Consider the following 16,574-nt stretch of genomic DNA (forward strand, 5'->3'; position numbering starts at 1 on the left):
GTTTTGTATAATTTTGTTGGAAATAAAGTTTTTGTGTTACAAAATTTAGCTACTGTAATAAAAATTGAACGATTACATTTTTAGTTAATAATTGATTTTTTTTTCAGTTTAAAAGTTCCGCGATTTGGTTGAAAATTGATGAAATTTATTTAAAATTCATTTTCTTCAGTAAAAAACTAATCTTGATTGAAGATTCAACTATTGGATTAAGCATTTATTTATTTTTTAATAATAAGTATTTTGGTAAAAAATTCAATTGTTTTGTCAAAAATTCTTTTTTTGTGTGTGTTGATAATTAAGTTTTTGTAATACCAATTTAGCTATCAAATTTTTGGTTAATAATTCTTTTTTTTTTAATCATTATATTCAGCTATTTCGTAAACGATTCAAATACTTTGTAGATTATTTGGTTTTTTATTGAAAATTAATTTTTGGTAATAAAAGTGGATCGATTAATTTTTTAGTTAAAAATTGATTATTTCTAGTTTAATTATACAACTGTTTGATTAAAAATTTATTTATTGAGTTGCAAGTTCATCTTTTTTTGGTAGAAATCTTAACTGCTTTCTAAAAATTTATTTTTTTTATCTTTTTTTTTTAATTAAGTTTTTGTCATTCAAATTTAGCTTTTAAATTTTTGTTTGAAAATTGATCTATTTTAGTCTTAAAATTTAACTATTTGAAAAAAGATTTTTAATACCTTGTACAATATTCGTTTTTTTCCGTTGAATATTAATTTTTTGTAATAAAAATTGATCGATTGCATTTTTTGAAATAAAAATGGAACGATGGAATATTTGGTTAAAAATTGATCTTTTTTAGTTTAAGAATTCAACTATTTGGTTGGTAAAAATTTATTCATTAAGTTGAAAATTTATCTTTTTTGGTAGAAAATTTAACTGTTTTGTAGAAAATTCATTGTTTGATGTTGAAAATAAAGTTTTTGTAATAAAAATTTAGCTATTCAATCTTCAGTTAAAAATTGATTTTTTATAGTTAATTAATTAATTTTTTGTAATTAAAACTGATCTCGTTTAGTTTAAAAATTTCACTATTAGGTTATAAATTTATTTATTTAGTTCAAAATTCATCTTTTTCGGTAGAAAATTCAACTGTGTCCTAGAAAATTCGTGTTCTTGGGAGTTTTTTTTTGAAAATTAAATTTTTGTAATACCAATTTACTTATTAAATTTTTAGTTAAAGATTGACCTTTTTAGTCTTAAAATTCAACTATCGTTTATTTACTTATCGTTATTTTACTTTAAAAAATTTAATTTTAAAAGTTTAAAATTCAAGAGTTCGATTTTGAATGCCTTAATTTCTTGTTTATTGTTTATTACTTTAAATGGAAAAATGTCAAGAATAGAGTTCGATTTTTAAAATTTAATTGACCGGGAACAATATTTGCAAACCGAAAAATGACCGGGAATTTTTTTCTTCGATTAAAACGGTCACCCTGCATTATTGTTATCCGAAAATTGAATAATTAATTTTTCAACATAGTTACATTTTTGCCCCAACAGTTTAATTTTTAAGCCAAAAAGACAAATTGTCTATAGAACAGTTTAAGTTTCGACTCAAAAATATTAATTTTATACTAAACTTATTTTTTTAAAGCACTTTAAATTCATACAAAGAAAATTTAATTTCTTCCAAAAAAGGCGAATTTTAAACAAAATACGCGAATTTTTAACCAAATAGTTGAATTTTTCATTACAAAAGATCAATTTTTTATTAATGAAATTAACTCTCAATGAAGAAAGATTCCAACAAAATAGTGAAATTTTCAACCAAACAGATCAATTTTCAACTCAAAAATAGAGGCTTACAACCAACAATGAAATAGTTAAATTTTTAGTAAAAAATTTCAAAAAATAATATTTTTCTACTCAAACCGACAAATTTTCAACAGAATATTTCAGTTTTGAAGGTCAAAAGTCGAATGCTTTAGAAAACAGTTGAATTTTAAGCCGGAAAAAAAGAATTTTCACCAAGAAATTTAAGTTTCAATAAAGAAAGATGAATTTTCAACTAAAAAAGATAAATTGGCTACTAAAAATTTAATTATTCGGTTTTTGGTTGAAAATATTGCAGGGTGTACGTTTTAATCAAAGAAAAAAATTCCGGTCATTTCCCGGTTCGCAAACTTTTTCCCACGGTCAATAAAATTTTTGAAATCGTACTCTAATCTAAATATTTTTCCATTTAAAGCAATACAAATAAACAACAAATTAAATCATTCAGAGTGGAACTCTTGAATTTTAAACCTTTAAAATTGAAGTTTAAAAGTTTCTCAATTCAACAATTTTGCATTAAAATGATCAATAATTTACACGCATAAATTGTAAAGTACTAATACTTTTCAATTGAACAGTTTTAAATAAAATACAAATAAACTGAAAAATTCAGAAGTTTAAAGACTCATAAATTATAGAGTTCACAAATTTAGATTGAGTTCAAAAAATAAAAATCCACGTTAACATTTTCAATACTCTAAATTAAAGAGTCAATGAATGGAATTTAAAAATTTATAAAATTATATTATTAAGTTATTTTAGGCTAGAAAAATTTACAAAAATTGAATTAAATTTTTTTTCAACTTACAAAAAAATCTTAAATTAGAAGTTAAATTATTTTCATTTTTAATAGTTTAAGCATCATTAAAAAGTTTTACAATTTTATTTCAAAATCTTGAGAAATCTAGAAGTTGTTTAAAATTTTTTCAAATTTCAAATTATTTTTGAAATTTTTTCAGAACTTCTAAATAACTTTGAACATTAATTGAATTTTTCCGGCAACTTCTAGATTCGTTGCGAAATTTCGGTTCAAATATCCACAACCTAATTTAAAACAAAATGTAGATTTTTAAAGATTTCAAAAAAAAAAATTTTTAAGCATTTTGAGAATTGTGAAAGGATCCAAAAAATAATAATATATGAAAATGATTTTTCATTTTGAAAAATTATTTTAATAGAATATTTTAAAAGATTTTTAAAATTTTCCAGAATTGTCAAAAAAAGACCTGGGAAGATTTGAAGGAATTTAAAAAAAATTTGCAACATTTTCTAAAAATTGTAGGAAAAATGTGAATAATTTAAACTTTACATTTTTTTAATGACGAAGACTTTCGAATTGAAATATTAACATCTGGAAATTTCTACACTTTAAACAAATTTAGAATGGCTTAAGACTGCACTTTTAAAATCCTCTAAATAAAAAATATATGCTTAAAAATATAAATCCAACATTGAAAATTTTAAAATTAAAGATTTTTCAATTACGTATTGTAAACTGAATGATATCATAATTAAAAAAGATATTAAACCTGTTATTTATATTTTTTATATTTTAATATATTTATATTTAATTACGCATACTTACTTATACTGACGTAAATTAAATTAACAGAGTAATTGAACTTTTAACGAAAAAAGATTATTTCTCAACGAAAAATTTAATAGTCGATATTTTAACCAAGGAAGAATTTTTACTTTAAATAAAAAACAGTTGAACTGATTAATTTTCTACTAAAAAAAAAAGATCAATTTTTAATAAAAAATGAGATAAATAAATTTTTATCACAAAAAATTAATTCTAAACAACAAAATTAATATAATTTGATTTTTTTCTGTTTTTACAGAATTCAGAAACAGTCGTAACTGCAGGATTAGCTTGTATATCAGCCTTGTCACTGAGAAGTCCTTCGAATGGTGGAGTATTTTTTGACTGTGGAGCCCCAATGGTAATTGTTGATGCCATGAAAGCTTATCCCCAAAGTGTCAGTGTTATTCAGCAAGGATCCTGGGCCATCAGAAACATGTCTGTCAGGAATTCCATGGAATCAAAGGAATTTATTGTTCACGGGATCGAAGACATTCTGAGGAATGCTCTCGTCGCGCACGGTGAAATTTTGGAAAATGATGTCAAAGCAGCCCTGCGTGATTTGGGATTGAGAGTGGATTTGAAGGAAAGATGGACTGGGAAGGGGAAAGCAATGACTAATGATCTCGACTGAAGACTGAAAGAATTTCAAATTAATTTGAATTTCCAGGAGAGATTTCATGTGGCTTTGAACAAATTATATTTCAAAAAAGAAACGAATCTTTGGGAAAAGAAAGGTTCGATTTTTCAATTAAGCTTTCTCGTTTATCGAACAGATATGCTTTTTCTCAGTGAAAGAGAATAAATATTTAGTAGAGCTTGTGCAAAAGAAGTAGCAGTAAGTAAAAAAGCACATTAATTATTTTCATAAATTCAGACTACTTAATGTAGTTTCAGAGATTGAAAAGACATAGATTTTATACTTTTATATTCATCAGCTTCAAGCTAATTTTCTATTGGTTATTTTGTTATATATTTTTTATTGTATAATAAAAAGATTAAGGATGTACGAGGACTTATTATCGAGTTTTGAATCCAAAATAAATTACCTTCTTGATTTTTATATCGCTTGTATAGTATTTTAGGCTTTTATTTGATTTATTTTCAGATTACGTTTTTTATGTTTCTAAATTCTTTTAACTAAATAGTTGAAATCTAAAACCGAAAAAAATAAAATTTAAAAAAAATGGGGTAGTTACATTTTTATTGAGGATGATTAATTTGCAGTAAAAAAATATATAATTTTTATAAAAGAGGTTTAATTTTATGCCAAACTGTTGAATTACCAAATAAAAAAATGCATTTTTTGTAAAATAGTTACCTCGATAATAATTTGGAAAGGAAAATAAATTACCTTCTTGTTTTGTATATCTCTTTTATAGTATTTTAAAATTTTAAAATAGTATTTAAAATTAAAATATGCTACCGGGAGTATTATATCTATATCTATTATATAGCTTATTTATTTAAAATAAAAAAATGCATAAAAAATTGTGAGTTTTCAAGCACAAAACATGAATCTTCAATAAAAATAGTTAATATTTTAACCGAAAAGATAAATTTTCTACAAGAAAAGAAGAATTTTGAACAAAAAAACGTACATTTTTAACCGAATAGTTGATTTTTAAAACAAGAATTTTAGACGAAATTTTATTTGATTTTAGTTTTTGTTTCATTTCTAAATTTTTTAACTAAATAATTAAATTCTTATACCAAAAAAGACCATTTTTATCCAAAAAGTTACAGTTTTATTAAGGCGAATTAATGTTCAATATAAACAAAAGATTTTTCTATAAAAAAAGGTTAAATTTTGTAATGAATGGTTGAATTTTTAAGCAAAAAAAAATTCTACAAATCAGTTTAATTTTCAACCCGAGAACATGAATTTTAAATAAACAAAAATCGACTTTTGAACTAAATTTATTATGATTCTAAATCCAAAAAATTGATATTTTCAGGAGGTAATTCAACTTTCAAGCACGGAGTTGATTTTTCAACGTAAACAGATTAATTTTTTAAGAAAAATGTGATAAATAATAGTTAAAAAATATATATTTAATGAAAAATAACATTCGATTTTTAACCAAGAAGAGTAATTTCTACAAAAAAAGACGAATTTTTATCAAAATTCGTTTATTTTAAGTAAAAAGTAGAATTTTAAATCCAGAAGATTAATTTTCTACAAAAAAGTAGAATTTTCAACAAACAACATAAATTTTTAACTAAATAGTTGAATTTTAAACCAAGAATTTTAGAGCAAATTTAACTTGATGTTATTTTTTTTCATGGCTAAATTTGTTAACTTAATTATTAAATTCTTAAACCAAAATGATCAATTTTTAACCAAAAATAAAGTATTTAAATTTTTATTAAAAGGAATTAATGTTCAATGGAAAAAAAAGTTTTCTATAAAAAAAGTTTAATTCTGTAATTAGTATTTGAATTTTTAATAATAAAAAAAACAATGAATTTTCTACAAATCAGTTTAATTTCCAACCCGAGAATTTGGATTTTAAAAAAAAGTCCATTTTCGACCAAGCAATAAATCATCATCTTACTGAAGACTGAAAGAATTTGAAATTAATTTTAATTTGAAGAAAATATTTGAAATGTTTTTGAACAAATTATATTTTAAAAAAAGAAACTTTTTGAAAAAAAGCTTTATTTATTAAACAGGCTTTCTCTTTTATCGATCTGACATAACGTGTTGCATTTCCAAACCAAAAAAAAAAAAACGAATTTTCTGTAAAATAGTTAATTCTATAATAATTTGGAAACGAGAGAAAATTACCATCTTAATTTCTAAATCTCTTTTATAGTATTTTAGGCATATTAATTTGGAATATTCTTTATTTCATGATTCACAGTCTGTCGTTTTTTTTTTCAAATTTTCCCTTTTTTCACTCTTCTCTTTAAATATACGACATTGGAAAATATAATCTACGGAATTTTTCTATTTAAAACTAAAATATGGTACCGGGAGTTTTATATCCATGTTTATTATATTATATAGCTTATTTAAATTATTTTATTTTTAATTAAAGTAATTTGTAACTAAACTATTCATGATTTAAATAAGACTTGAAATATAGAATATGTTTTATTGAGTACATAAAAATTAAATATTTTGGTACCCAAAAATAAAAAAATATGATGGTCTGTCCATATTTCACAGTTTTTTCAAATATGACACTACTTTGCTATTATTTCGAAAAAATTACAAAGAAAAAAATTTGATCAAAAATGTTCAATTTTCAACCAGAAAGATAAATTTTTAACTAAGAAGATTAATTTTCAACCCAAGCAGATGACTTTTTAACAAAATACGTACATTTTTAACTAAACAGTTGAATTTTGAACTAAAAAGATTAATTTTCTACAAGAAAAGAAGCCATATCAACGAAATACGTACATTTTTAAGTAAATAGTTGAATTTTAAACCAATTTTTTTTCAGTTTTTTTTTTAATTTCCAAATTAATTAACTAAACAATTAAATTTCTATTAAGGAGAATCCATGTTCAATAAAAAAAAATATTTTTTCTATAAAAAGGTTTAATTTTGTAATGATTAGTTGAATTTTTAAGCAAAAATTAAAAGAAATTTTTACAAATCATTATGATTGTAAATCCAAAAAATTGATTCTTTCACAAAATAGTTTAACTTTCAACTAAGGATTGGAATTTTCAACCTGAAAAGATTAACTTTCAAAGAAAAATGTAATAATTGATATTTCAAACAAAAAAATTATTTAATGAAAAATAAAATTGATTTTTAACCAAGAAAAGTAATTTCTACAAAAAAGACGAATTTTTAACAAAATACGTACATTTTAACTAAAAAGTAGAATTTTAAACCAAGAAGATTAATTTTTTAACAAATAAAAACTACATTTTTAACAATTTACCTAAATTTTCATCTGAATATTTTGAAAATTGGATGTGATACATACATTTTTAACTGAATAGTTGAATTTTAAACCAAGAAGATTAATTTTCTACAAGAAGCGAGAAATTTTTAACAAAAAACATACATTTTAAAATAAAAAGTTGAATTTTAAACCAAACATTTTAGACCAAATTTTATTTTATATTAGGTTTTTTTCATTGCTACATTTTTTAACTAAATAATTGAATTCTTACACCAAAAACATCAATTTTTAACAAAAATGAAATATTTAAATTTGTATTCAGTGGAATTAATGTCCTATGGCAAAAAAAAAGAATTTTCAATAAGAAACATCATTAATTTGCAAGAAAGAAACTAATTTTCTATATAAGAGGTTTAATTTGATGCTGAAGTGTTGGATTTTCAAACAAAAAAAAAACGAATTTTCTCTAAAATAGTAAATTCTATAATAATTTGGAAACGAAAATAAATTAACTTCTTGATTTTTATGTCTCTTTTCAACTATGACACTAATTTGCTTTTATTTCGAAGAAATGAAAATTAAAAAATGCATAAAAAATGTTGAATTTTCAAGCCAAAAACATGAACTTTCAAGAAAAATAGTTAATTCTTCAACCGAAAAGATAAATTTTAAACCAAGAATATTAATTTTCTACAATAAAAAAAAAATTTCCAACACGGATTTTCAACAAAGAAGCAATTTTCAACCAATCAGTAAATTTTCATCTAAATACTTTGAAAATCGATATAGCGTTAGACAAAATTTGATTCGATTTTAGACTTTTTTTCCTTTCTAAATTTTTAAACTTAATAATTAAATTCGTACACCAAAATTATCATATTTTAACCAAAAATGAAATTTTTAAATTGTTATTATGGGAAACTAATATTAAATGAATAAAAGGCATTTTATATAAAAAAAAAGGTTAAACTAAATAGTTAAATTTTAAAACAAGAATTTTAGACCCAATTTTATTTGATTTTAGTGTTTTTTTCATTTCTAAATTTCTTAACTAAATGATTAAATTTTTATACCAAAAAGATCAATTTTTATCCCAAAATGAAATAGTTAAATTTGTATAAAAAGAAGTAATGTTAAACAAAAAAATAATAATTTACTTTTAAAAACATTTTATTTTGTAATGAATAGTTGAATTTTTAAACAACCAAAAAACGAACTTTCTACAAACCAGTTTAATTTTCAATTCGAGAATCTGGATTTTCAAGAAAAAAAAGCAATTTATAAACAATCAGTTAATTTAAAAAAATTGCTCTTTAACAAAAAAATCGACCTTTGAATTAAAATTATTATTATTCTTAATCTATAAAAATTATATTTTCAGAAAGTAATTCAACTTTCAACCAAGAAGTTAAATTTTCAACGTAAAAGAATGAATTTTTAAAGAAAAATGTAATAATTGATATTAAAAAAAAACGATTTTAATGAAAAATGAAATTGATTTTTATCCATGAAGAGCAATTTCTACCAAAAGAAGGAGAATTTCTAACAAAATACTTACATTGTAAAAAACAAACGAATTTTCTAAAAAAGGGTTTAATTTTTAATGAATCGTTGCATTTTTGACTGACAAAAAAAACGAATTTTCTACAAATCAGTTTAATTTTCAATTCTAGAATACGGATTTTCAACAAAAAAACAATTTTCAACCAATCAGTTGGTTTTTTAGTTAAAAAATTACTGCTCAACAAAAAAAGTCAACTTTTGAACTCAAATTATTATTTTTCTGAGTCCAAAAAATTATATTTTCCGTAAGTAGTTCAACTTTTAACTATAAAGTTGAATTTTAAACCAAGATTATTATTTTTTTACAAAAGAAACCAATTTTTAGCAAATTGCCTAAATTCTCATCTAAATACTTTGAAAAATTGATATAATGTCAGACCAAATTTTATTTAATTATAGTTATATTTTTATTAAGGAGGATTCATTTTCAATGAAAAAATAATTATTTTCTGTAAAAAAAAGATTAAATTTTGTAATAAATAGTTAAATTTTTGAACAAAAAAAATACTAATTTTCTACAAATCAGTTTAATTTTTAAACAGAGAATATGGATTTTCAACAAAGAAGAAGTTGAATTTTTAGTCAACAAATTACTCTCCAACAAAAAAAAATATCAACTTTTAGACTTAAATTATTATCATTCCTAATCCAAAAAATGAAATTTTCAGAAAATAAATCAACTTTAAACTAAGGAGTGGATTTTTCAACCTTAAAAGAATTATTTACAAAAAATGTAATATTTGATATGAAAAAAAAAATTTTTCTACTGAAAAATAACATTGATTTTTAACCAAGAAGAGTCATTTCTATCAAAAGAGACGAATTTAAAAAAATTACTGTATCGTTTCTAAATTTTTAAAACTAAATAGTTGATTTTCTAAGCTAAGAAGATCATTTTTAAACCCAAAATGGAGTTTAATTTCAATTTGCATTTTCATCGAGGAAAATTAAATTTCTGTTTAAAGAAAAAACTATTTCTCTATAAAAACAGGTTTAATTTTGTACCAAACTATTGAATTTCCAACCCAAAAAAAAAATTAATTTTCTGTTAAACAGTTCAATTTTGTACCAAATAGTTGATTTTTTAATCCAAAAAAAGAAATTTCCTACACAAAAAGATCAATTTTCAACCCGGGGATATGATTAATTTTCAAAGAAAAAGTAATAATTGATATTTCAACAACAAAAAAAGACTGTAATGAAAAATAAAATTGATTTTTAACTAAGAAGATTAATTTCTACCAAAAAGACGAATTTGTAACAAATTACCGAATTTTAAAATAAATGCCTTAGTCCATAAATATGACGTTAGTCCAAATTTTATAATATTAATAGTTAGTTTATATTTTTTTCGTTTAAAATTTTTTTTTCATTAAATATGTAGTTGAATTTTTAAGTTAAAAAGATCTATATTTAACAAAAAATGGACTAGTTAAATTTTCGTTCAGGAGAATTAATTTTCAATTTAAAAAAGCGGATTTTTTTCTAAACGAGGTTTAATTTGGTACCAAATGGTTGAATTATCAAACAATAACCAAACAACGAATATTCTTTCAAACAGTATAATTTCGTACGGCATAGTTGAATTTTCAAGTTATGAATTTTCAACAAAAATGTCATTTTAAATTGGCAGATAAATTTTTAACAAAAAAGTGAAATTTCTACAGAAAGAGATAAATTTTTAAGTTGAATTTACAATCAAAACAACATTTTTTAGTCAAGAAGGGGAAAAAAATGTAATCAAATTGTTTTATTTTGAAGCAAAAAAATGCATTTTTAACTAAAAAATATTACTTTTTATCAGGATTGTTGAATTTTGAATAAAATAATTCAATTTTCAAACACATAATTTAATTTTCAAACAAATAATTTAATTTTTAAGCCAAAAATATGAATTCTTTTTCATGAAAATTTAAACAAACATCTTTCTCGTACTGTTTTTTAAAAGAAAAAACCTAAACTTTTCTTTGAAACCAAAATAAAATAAAAAATTTCAAATATAAACAATTTTCATTAAAATATTTATATTCATAAACACATTGAAATTACCAAAACTAATTTTTTTAAATTATATGAAGGCCATGAGAAGATTATAAAAATGATTTAAAAGTAATAAAAAATATAAATAAATAAGAGAATTTAGATCTTATTAAAATTAAAAAAAAATTTATCATAGATTTTCAAGTCCTTGATATTTTTAATATTAGAAAATAAAAATCCAGCGACTTAAAAGTGCGCGTAATTTTTATTTAAACGGTTTTTTAAAGAGAAATTTAAATTAAATTTATATAAAAGGAATTCAAATGATTTTAACATATTTTAGTGCATTTTTAATATTTCAATGGGTTTTGACGTACATATGGAGAACTTTAGGGAACAAATTAAATTTTATTTCAAGGGATTTTTACGGATTTCAACAGTTTCAACAGATATAAAGGAATTCCACAAATTTTAAAGGATTTTAAGAAAGTTTTAACTTATTCACAAAAATTCGTTTAAAAAATCGGTGGAACTTTTCATAATTAAAATTAGTTTTCTAACGAGTCTTAAATATTTTATGTTCAATATTATAAAATTAAAATCATTGGAAGAGGAATTAAATTTAATTTTAAACAATTTTAAAGATTTGAACTTATTTTTAAAAAATCTGTAAAATTCTTAGTAATTAAAAAAAAAACATTCTCTAAAATCGAAATAACGTTTTAAAGATAAATTAAATTACCACTCCCGACCTGTCACTCAATCGAGGGCAAAGAAATTTGATTAAAAAACGTTATACAGTTTCGAGGAAATAGCTGTTCAGTTCAAATATTCACTATTACATTTTTTGTTGAGAATTCATCTTTTTGTGTAAAAAAATGCATGTTTTTAACGCAAAATTCAACTGTTTCCTTAAAAATTCATTTTTTAAACTGGAAATTAAATCCAGTTTAATATTCCATAATTTTAATTGACAATTTATTTCTTTAGTTAAAATTAAATTTTTCAACGGAAAATGTAACTTTGTAATTTTTGGTTATACATTTATATTCTTTGATAGAAAATTCTTCATAAAAAGTTCAATATTCATCTTTTTATTGAAAATTAATCTTGGGTTAAAAGTTCATATTTATGAATGAGAATGTAACTATTTTGTTGATAGTTTCTTTTTTGGTTGAAAATTAATTTTTTAATCCAATAACTCAACTAATCGAGTAGAATATTCCATAATTTTAGCCGAAATATTTATCTCTTTTGTTGAAAATTTATCTTTTTTAGTCTATGATTTCGTTATTTTGTGGAAGATTTGTTGTTTTTTTTTGGTTGAAAATTAAGTTTTTTTAACTGGAAATGTAACTACTTTATTGCAATTTAAAAAAAATTAATGTTGTTAACTGCAAATTCAACTATTTTGTAATAATAATTTTTGTTAAAAATACATATTTTTGGAAGAAAATTCTACTATTTCACCAAAAGATTATAATTTCATTGAATGTTAAACTATTGAATTAAAATTCATTTTTTTTATAGAAAATTTATCATTTTAGTTGAAAATTTATCTCTTAGGTTGATGATTTAATTATTTTGTTGAAGTTTTGTTTTTTCTGGTTGAAAATTAATTTTTTTAACTGCAAATTTATCTGCTTTCTTGAATGTTTCAAAAATTAATTTTATTCACTGAAAATTCAACTAATCCAGTACCGTCAAATTTATTATTTTTATTCAGCATCCCCATATCTCAGGAACAAGTTTTTATTTCTATTGAAGCTGACTAGTTTACATTTTTTATCGAAATCCGCAGCCGAGCCTGTTCCAATTTGTGGTCAGTGTCAACTTTCAGATTTTCCACTGACACACTTGTTACCTAGAAAATTCAAGAGATTTCAAAGAATTTTGTAGAATTTTAAAAGATTTTCAGGTATTTCTAGAGAAATTAAAAAAATTAATGACATTTCATCAAAAGTCAAGAAATTCTCGGCGATTAGAAATTTTATTAAATCTCCAAAGATTTCGAGGGAATTCAAAGATTTCTAGGGATTTTAACATTTTTTCCAGAGAATTTTCATGAATAAATTTAATTTAATTTATATTTATGCGAAATAAGATGATTTATACTTTACGGTATGACCTCTAATTATTTTGAAGATTTTTAGAAATTTTTTAACATTCAATGCTTTTTGACAAATTTTAAATATAAAAAGATAGTTAAATTCTTAACTAACGAAGACAAATTTTCAAACAAATAGTTGAATTTTGAACTAAAGAGTAATAATTTAGAACCAACAATTGAATAGTAACATTTTTAGTGAGAAAAATTATTTTCCAAGAAAACATAAGAAATGTCCACTAAAAAATGAATCTTCAACTCAAACAGTTGGATTTTCAAACAAAAAATTAATTTTTACTAAAAAGTGTAAATTGTCAAACAAAACTTAAAGAATTAAATTTCAAGTTAAAAAATTAATGTTTAACTAAGCAGATGAGTTTTCAACTACAACCATGGAATTTTTTATTAAATTTTAAATTTTCAGTTGAAAAAATTACTTTCCACGAAACAAATTAACTTTTAATCAAAAAACTAACTTTCAACAAGAAAAAACTACCTTTCAGAAAAGTAGTAACATTTTCAAACAAAGCGATTAAATTTTCAAATCAAATTGTAAATATTTAACTAGAATAGTGGCATTTTTAACCAGAAAGATGAATTTTTAATTAGAATAATTGAATTTTTTTATCAAAAAAGATTAATTGTCTATCAAGAAGGTTAATTTCAACCAAAAATTATATACTTAAATTTTTAGTCAAAGAGATTAATTTTTAACTATAATCATGAAATATTTAGCTGGCATGACAGTTACATTTTAAATTTAAATAAAGAAAAATAATTTTCAACCAAAGAAACAAATTTTCAACAAAATAGGTAAATTTTCGGCAAAAAAATCCTTTTCATCCGAAGAAAAAAAATGTATATTTTTAACAAAATAGTTGATTTTTCAATTAAAATAGATAAATTTGCATCCACATTGTTGAATTTTGAACAAGAAAAAGTCAATTTTCAACCAAAAATTGACATTTTTATTTTAAATTAAATTAATTAATTTTCAACCAATATAATGAGTTTTCTACTGAAATAATGAATCTTTAACTGGAACATTTAAATTTTCTTTAAAAATATGAATTTTTAACCATAAAGATGATTTTTCTACAAAAGGGCGAATTTTTCACAAAGTACATAAATTTGCAAAAAACCAGTTAAATTTCTAAATAAATAAAAAAGTTCAATAATAAATTCAATATAATAAATTATGATTTAATTAGAGTAAACCGAGATCATCTAAAAAATATGTCATTGTAGATAAAGCAGAAACCACTTTTCTAAATTGACCAAAATTATTAAAATAATGAAAAATTTAATTTAACTGCGATCATAAGTAAATTCCCGGGTTTTTAAATTAAATTCTCGGTCATTTCTCGGTTTCCTGGTCAAGTCTACACCCCGTACAATTATGTAAACGTCTATAGGATTTCGGTTATCTGAAATAAAAGCTTAATTACTATCTATAGCTAATCAAATTTATTTAAACATTTCAATTGATTTTTTAATGATACAAAATAATTTTCAGGGGGGCGGAGTTGGATACCGGGAATTTCATTCGTCGTGAAAAAAACCGGAAATAATCGGGAATTGAATTAAAGCGGAAATTTACTTCTGATCGTAGCAAAATTCAAGTTTTCATTATTTTAGTAATTTTTGTGAATTTATCAAAGTGTGATTACGAATCTGAACTCATATTTTGAAAATTCAAAATGGCGGATCCAATATGGCAGCTAGCATTTGGCATACTCTTTTTTTCTGAAAATTGGTATACGGGGGTTTTTGGGATCACTGATCACGAATCTGAACTAAAATTTAGAAAATTCAAAATGGTGGATCCAATATGGCGACCTAAATTTGGAATATTTTTGGATTTTTTTTTTAGAATTGATATACAGGGCTTTTTTTGGGTCGCTAATTAGAAATCCGAACTCAGATTTTGAAAATTCAAAATAATAATTACAAAATTAGCAATGTGAACAAATTAAAAAAAAATTATAAAATAAAAAAATGATGAAAGATAAAAAGCATCAAAAAAATTGAAATTGAATCAACTGCAACTGTTATACAACTATGAAATTGGTAATTTAGGTTAAAGGTCGCCATATTAGTACCAATTTTCAAAATCTAAATTCAGATTCGTGATCAGTGACTCCAAAAATCCTTGCACACTAAATTTTTTAAAAAATCCAGAAAACTTTATTATTTTGGCCGCCATATTGGATCCGTCATTTTGGATTTTCAAAGTCTGATTTCAGATTCGTCATCAGCGACCCCGAATACCTCTGTATACCAATTTTCAGAAAAAAATCCAAAAATATTCCAAGTTTCAGGTGCCATATTGGATCCGCCATTTTGAATTTTCAAAATCTGAGTTCATATTCGTAGTCAGCGACCCCAAAAACCCTTATGTACCCATTTTCATAAGGGTATAATGGAACGTTTTTTCAATAATGAATTGTTTCAACAAAAAAGACTTTTTCATATTTGTTTATAAGTATTAACAAATTATTTTAAAAATTTAGACCCTTCGCCCATAAATTTCAATTTCTTATTATCCTGCGAGCATGAAATTAAAAAAAAACCTGTGTAAAATCTAATAAAAACTACTCTGAAATCGCAAAAAATGATATGAAAAAATGTGGGAATACGGTATTCTCACCATGCCGCAAAGGGTTAATTTAGAAGAAAGAATTTGAGAAAAAGAGAATACTTCAAGTCGTTTTTAAAGTAGAAGTAGTATTTCGAAGAGAAAATATTTTTCTAAATTTACCTTTTTTTCTTGAAAATTTAAGATCCTTCCGAGTTGAAAAAATCGAATTTATTCAAAAAAGCTAATGTCAACATTTAACAGTTGAGTAAACGGTTAGGAAGGACCATTCAGAAGTTATTATGCAAAATTTACTTAACAAATTTTTAAAAACTTAGTGTTTTCTCACAAGTGTTCTTTGGAAAAAATTTAAATGCTTGGTAAGTCTGGTTAGGCATTTAAGTTTTTAAATATGTTTCAAATATAATTTTGCGTAATTTGATTATTTTTGTCTGGTTTACGTTGCATAAAAGTCTATTTTACATCAAGATTTTTTTCTAGGAATATATTCTCTATAACTCTACTGTTTTTTAATTTTGAAAATAATAAAATAATCTCCAAATATTGTATTTGTATACAAAGTTCTTTCTCTACAAAAAATTGTTCTAAGGTTTTTACCCAAAGAAAAGTTTAATTTTAAAATGGAAAAAGGAAGAGTTTTACCAAATGTTATTCCTGAAAAATTTAGCTATTATTTATTAGAATTTATCCATTTTCAAAAATAGTAAAAAGTGATATTTTAAAAAAAGGCAATTAAATATATTGTTAAAATACATTTTTTGTGAGTTAACATTTTTTTCTCAATAAAAATGTGTGTCTTTGTTAATACATTATCGGGAAAATTATCTTGATTTTAAAAATAATAGAAAACGTATGTTTTTCAGAGATTTGATTTTTGGCATGAGAAGTTCCTTAAATAAAAATTTAACGAAAATTGATTAACCCTGAGAATAAATATTAAAAGTGATTTTTAATTATATTGATTTTGTTTTTGAAAATAGGTATAATATGAGTTAAACTTTAATCGTCAAAATATTCTCACATATTTAACCTTACCTATAAATCTTACTGATGCGAGTGTATATTTCTCGCAATA

At 22.4% G+C, this 16,574-nt stretch overlaps 1 protein-coding gene across 1 annotated transcript in view; it reads left to right on the plus strand.

Moving 5' to 3' along the window:
* LOC117170209 (armadillo repeat-containing protein 6 homolog) overlaps positions 1-4,373 on the plus strand; it is a 31,161-nt gene extending 26,788 nt beyond the window's left edge. The window contains exon 5 of the mRNA XM_033356821.1: positions 3,641-4,373. Coding sequence (XP_033212712.1) covers positions 3,641-4,015 — 375 coding nt within the window. The 3' untranslated portion in view covers positions 4,016-4,373. The remainder of the gene's footprint in view (positions 1-3,640) is intronic.
* Positions 4,374-16,574: the final 12,201 nt, after the last annotated feature.

This window comes from Belonocnema kinseyi, chromosome 3, assembly GCF_010883055.1.
Source record: "Belonocnema kinseyi isolate 2016_QV_RU_SX_M_011 chromosome 3, B_treatae_v1, whole genome shotgun sequence".
In the NCBI taxonomy this organism is placed as follows: Eukaryota; Metazoa; Arthropoda; class Insecta; order Hymenoptera; family Cynipidae; genus Belonocnema; species Belonocnema kinseyi.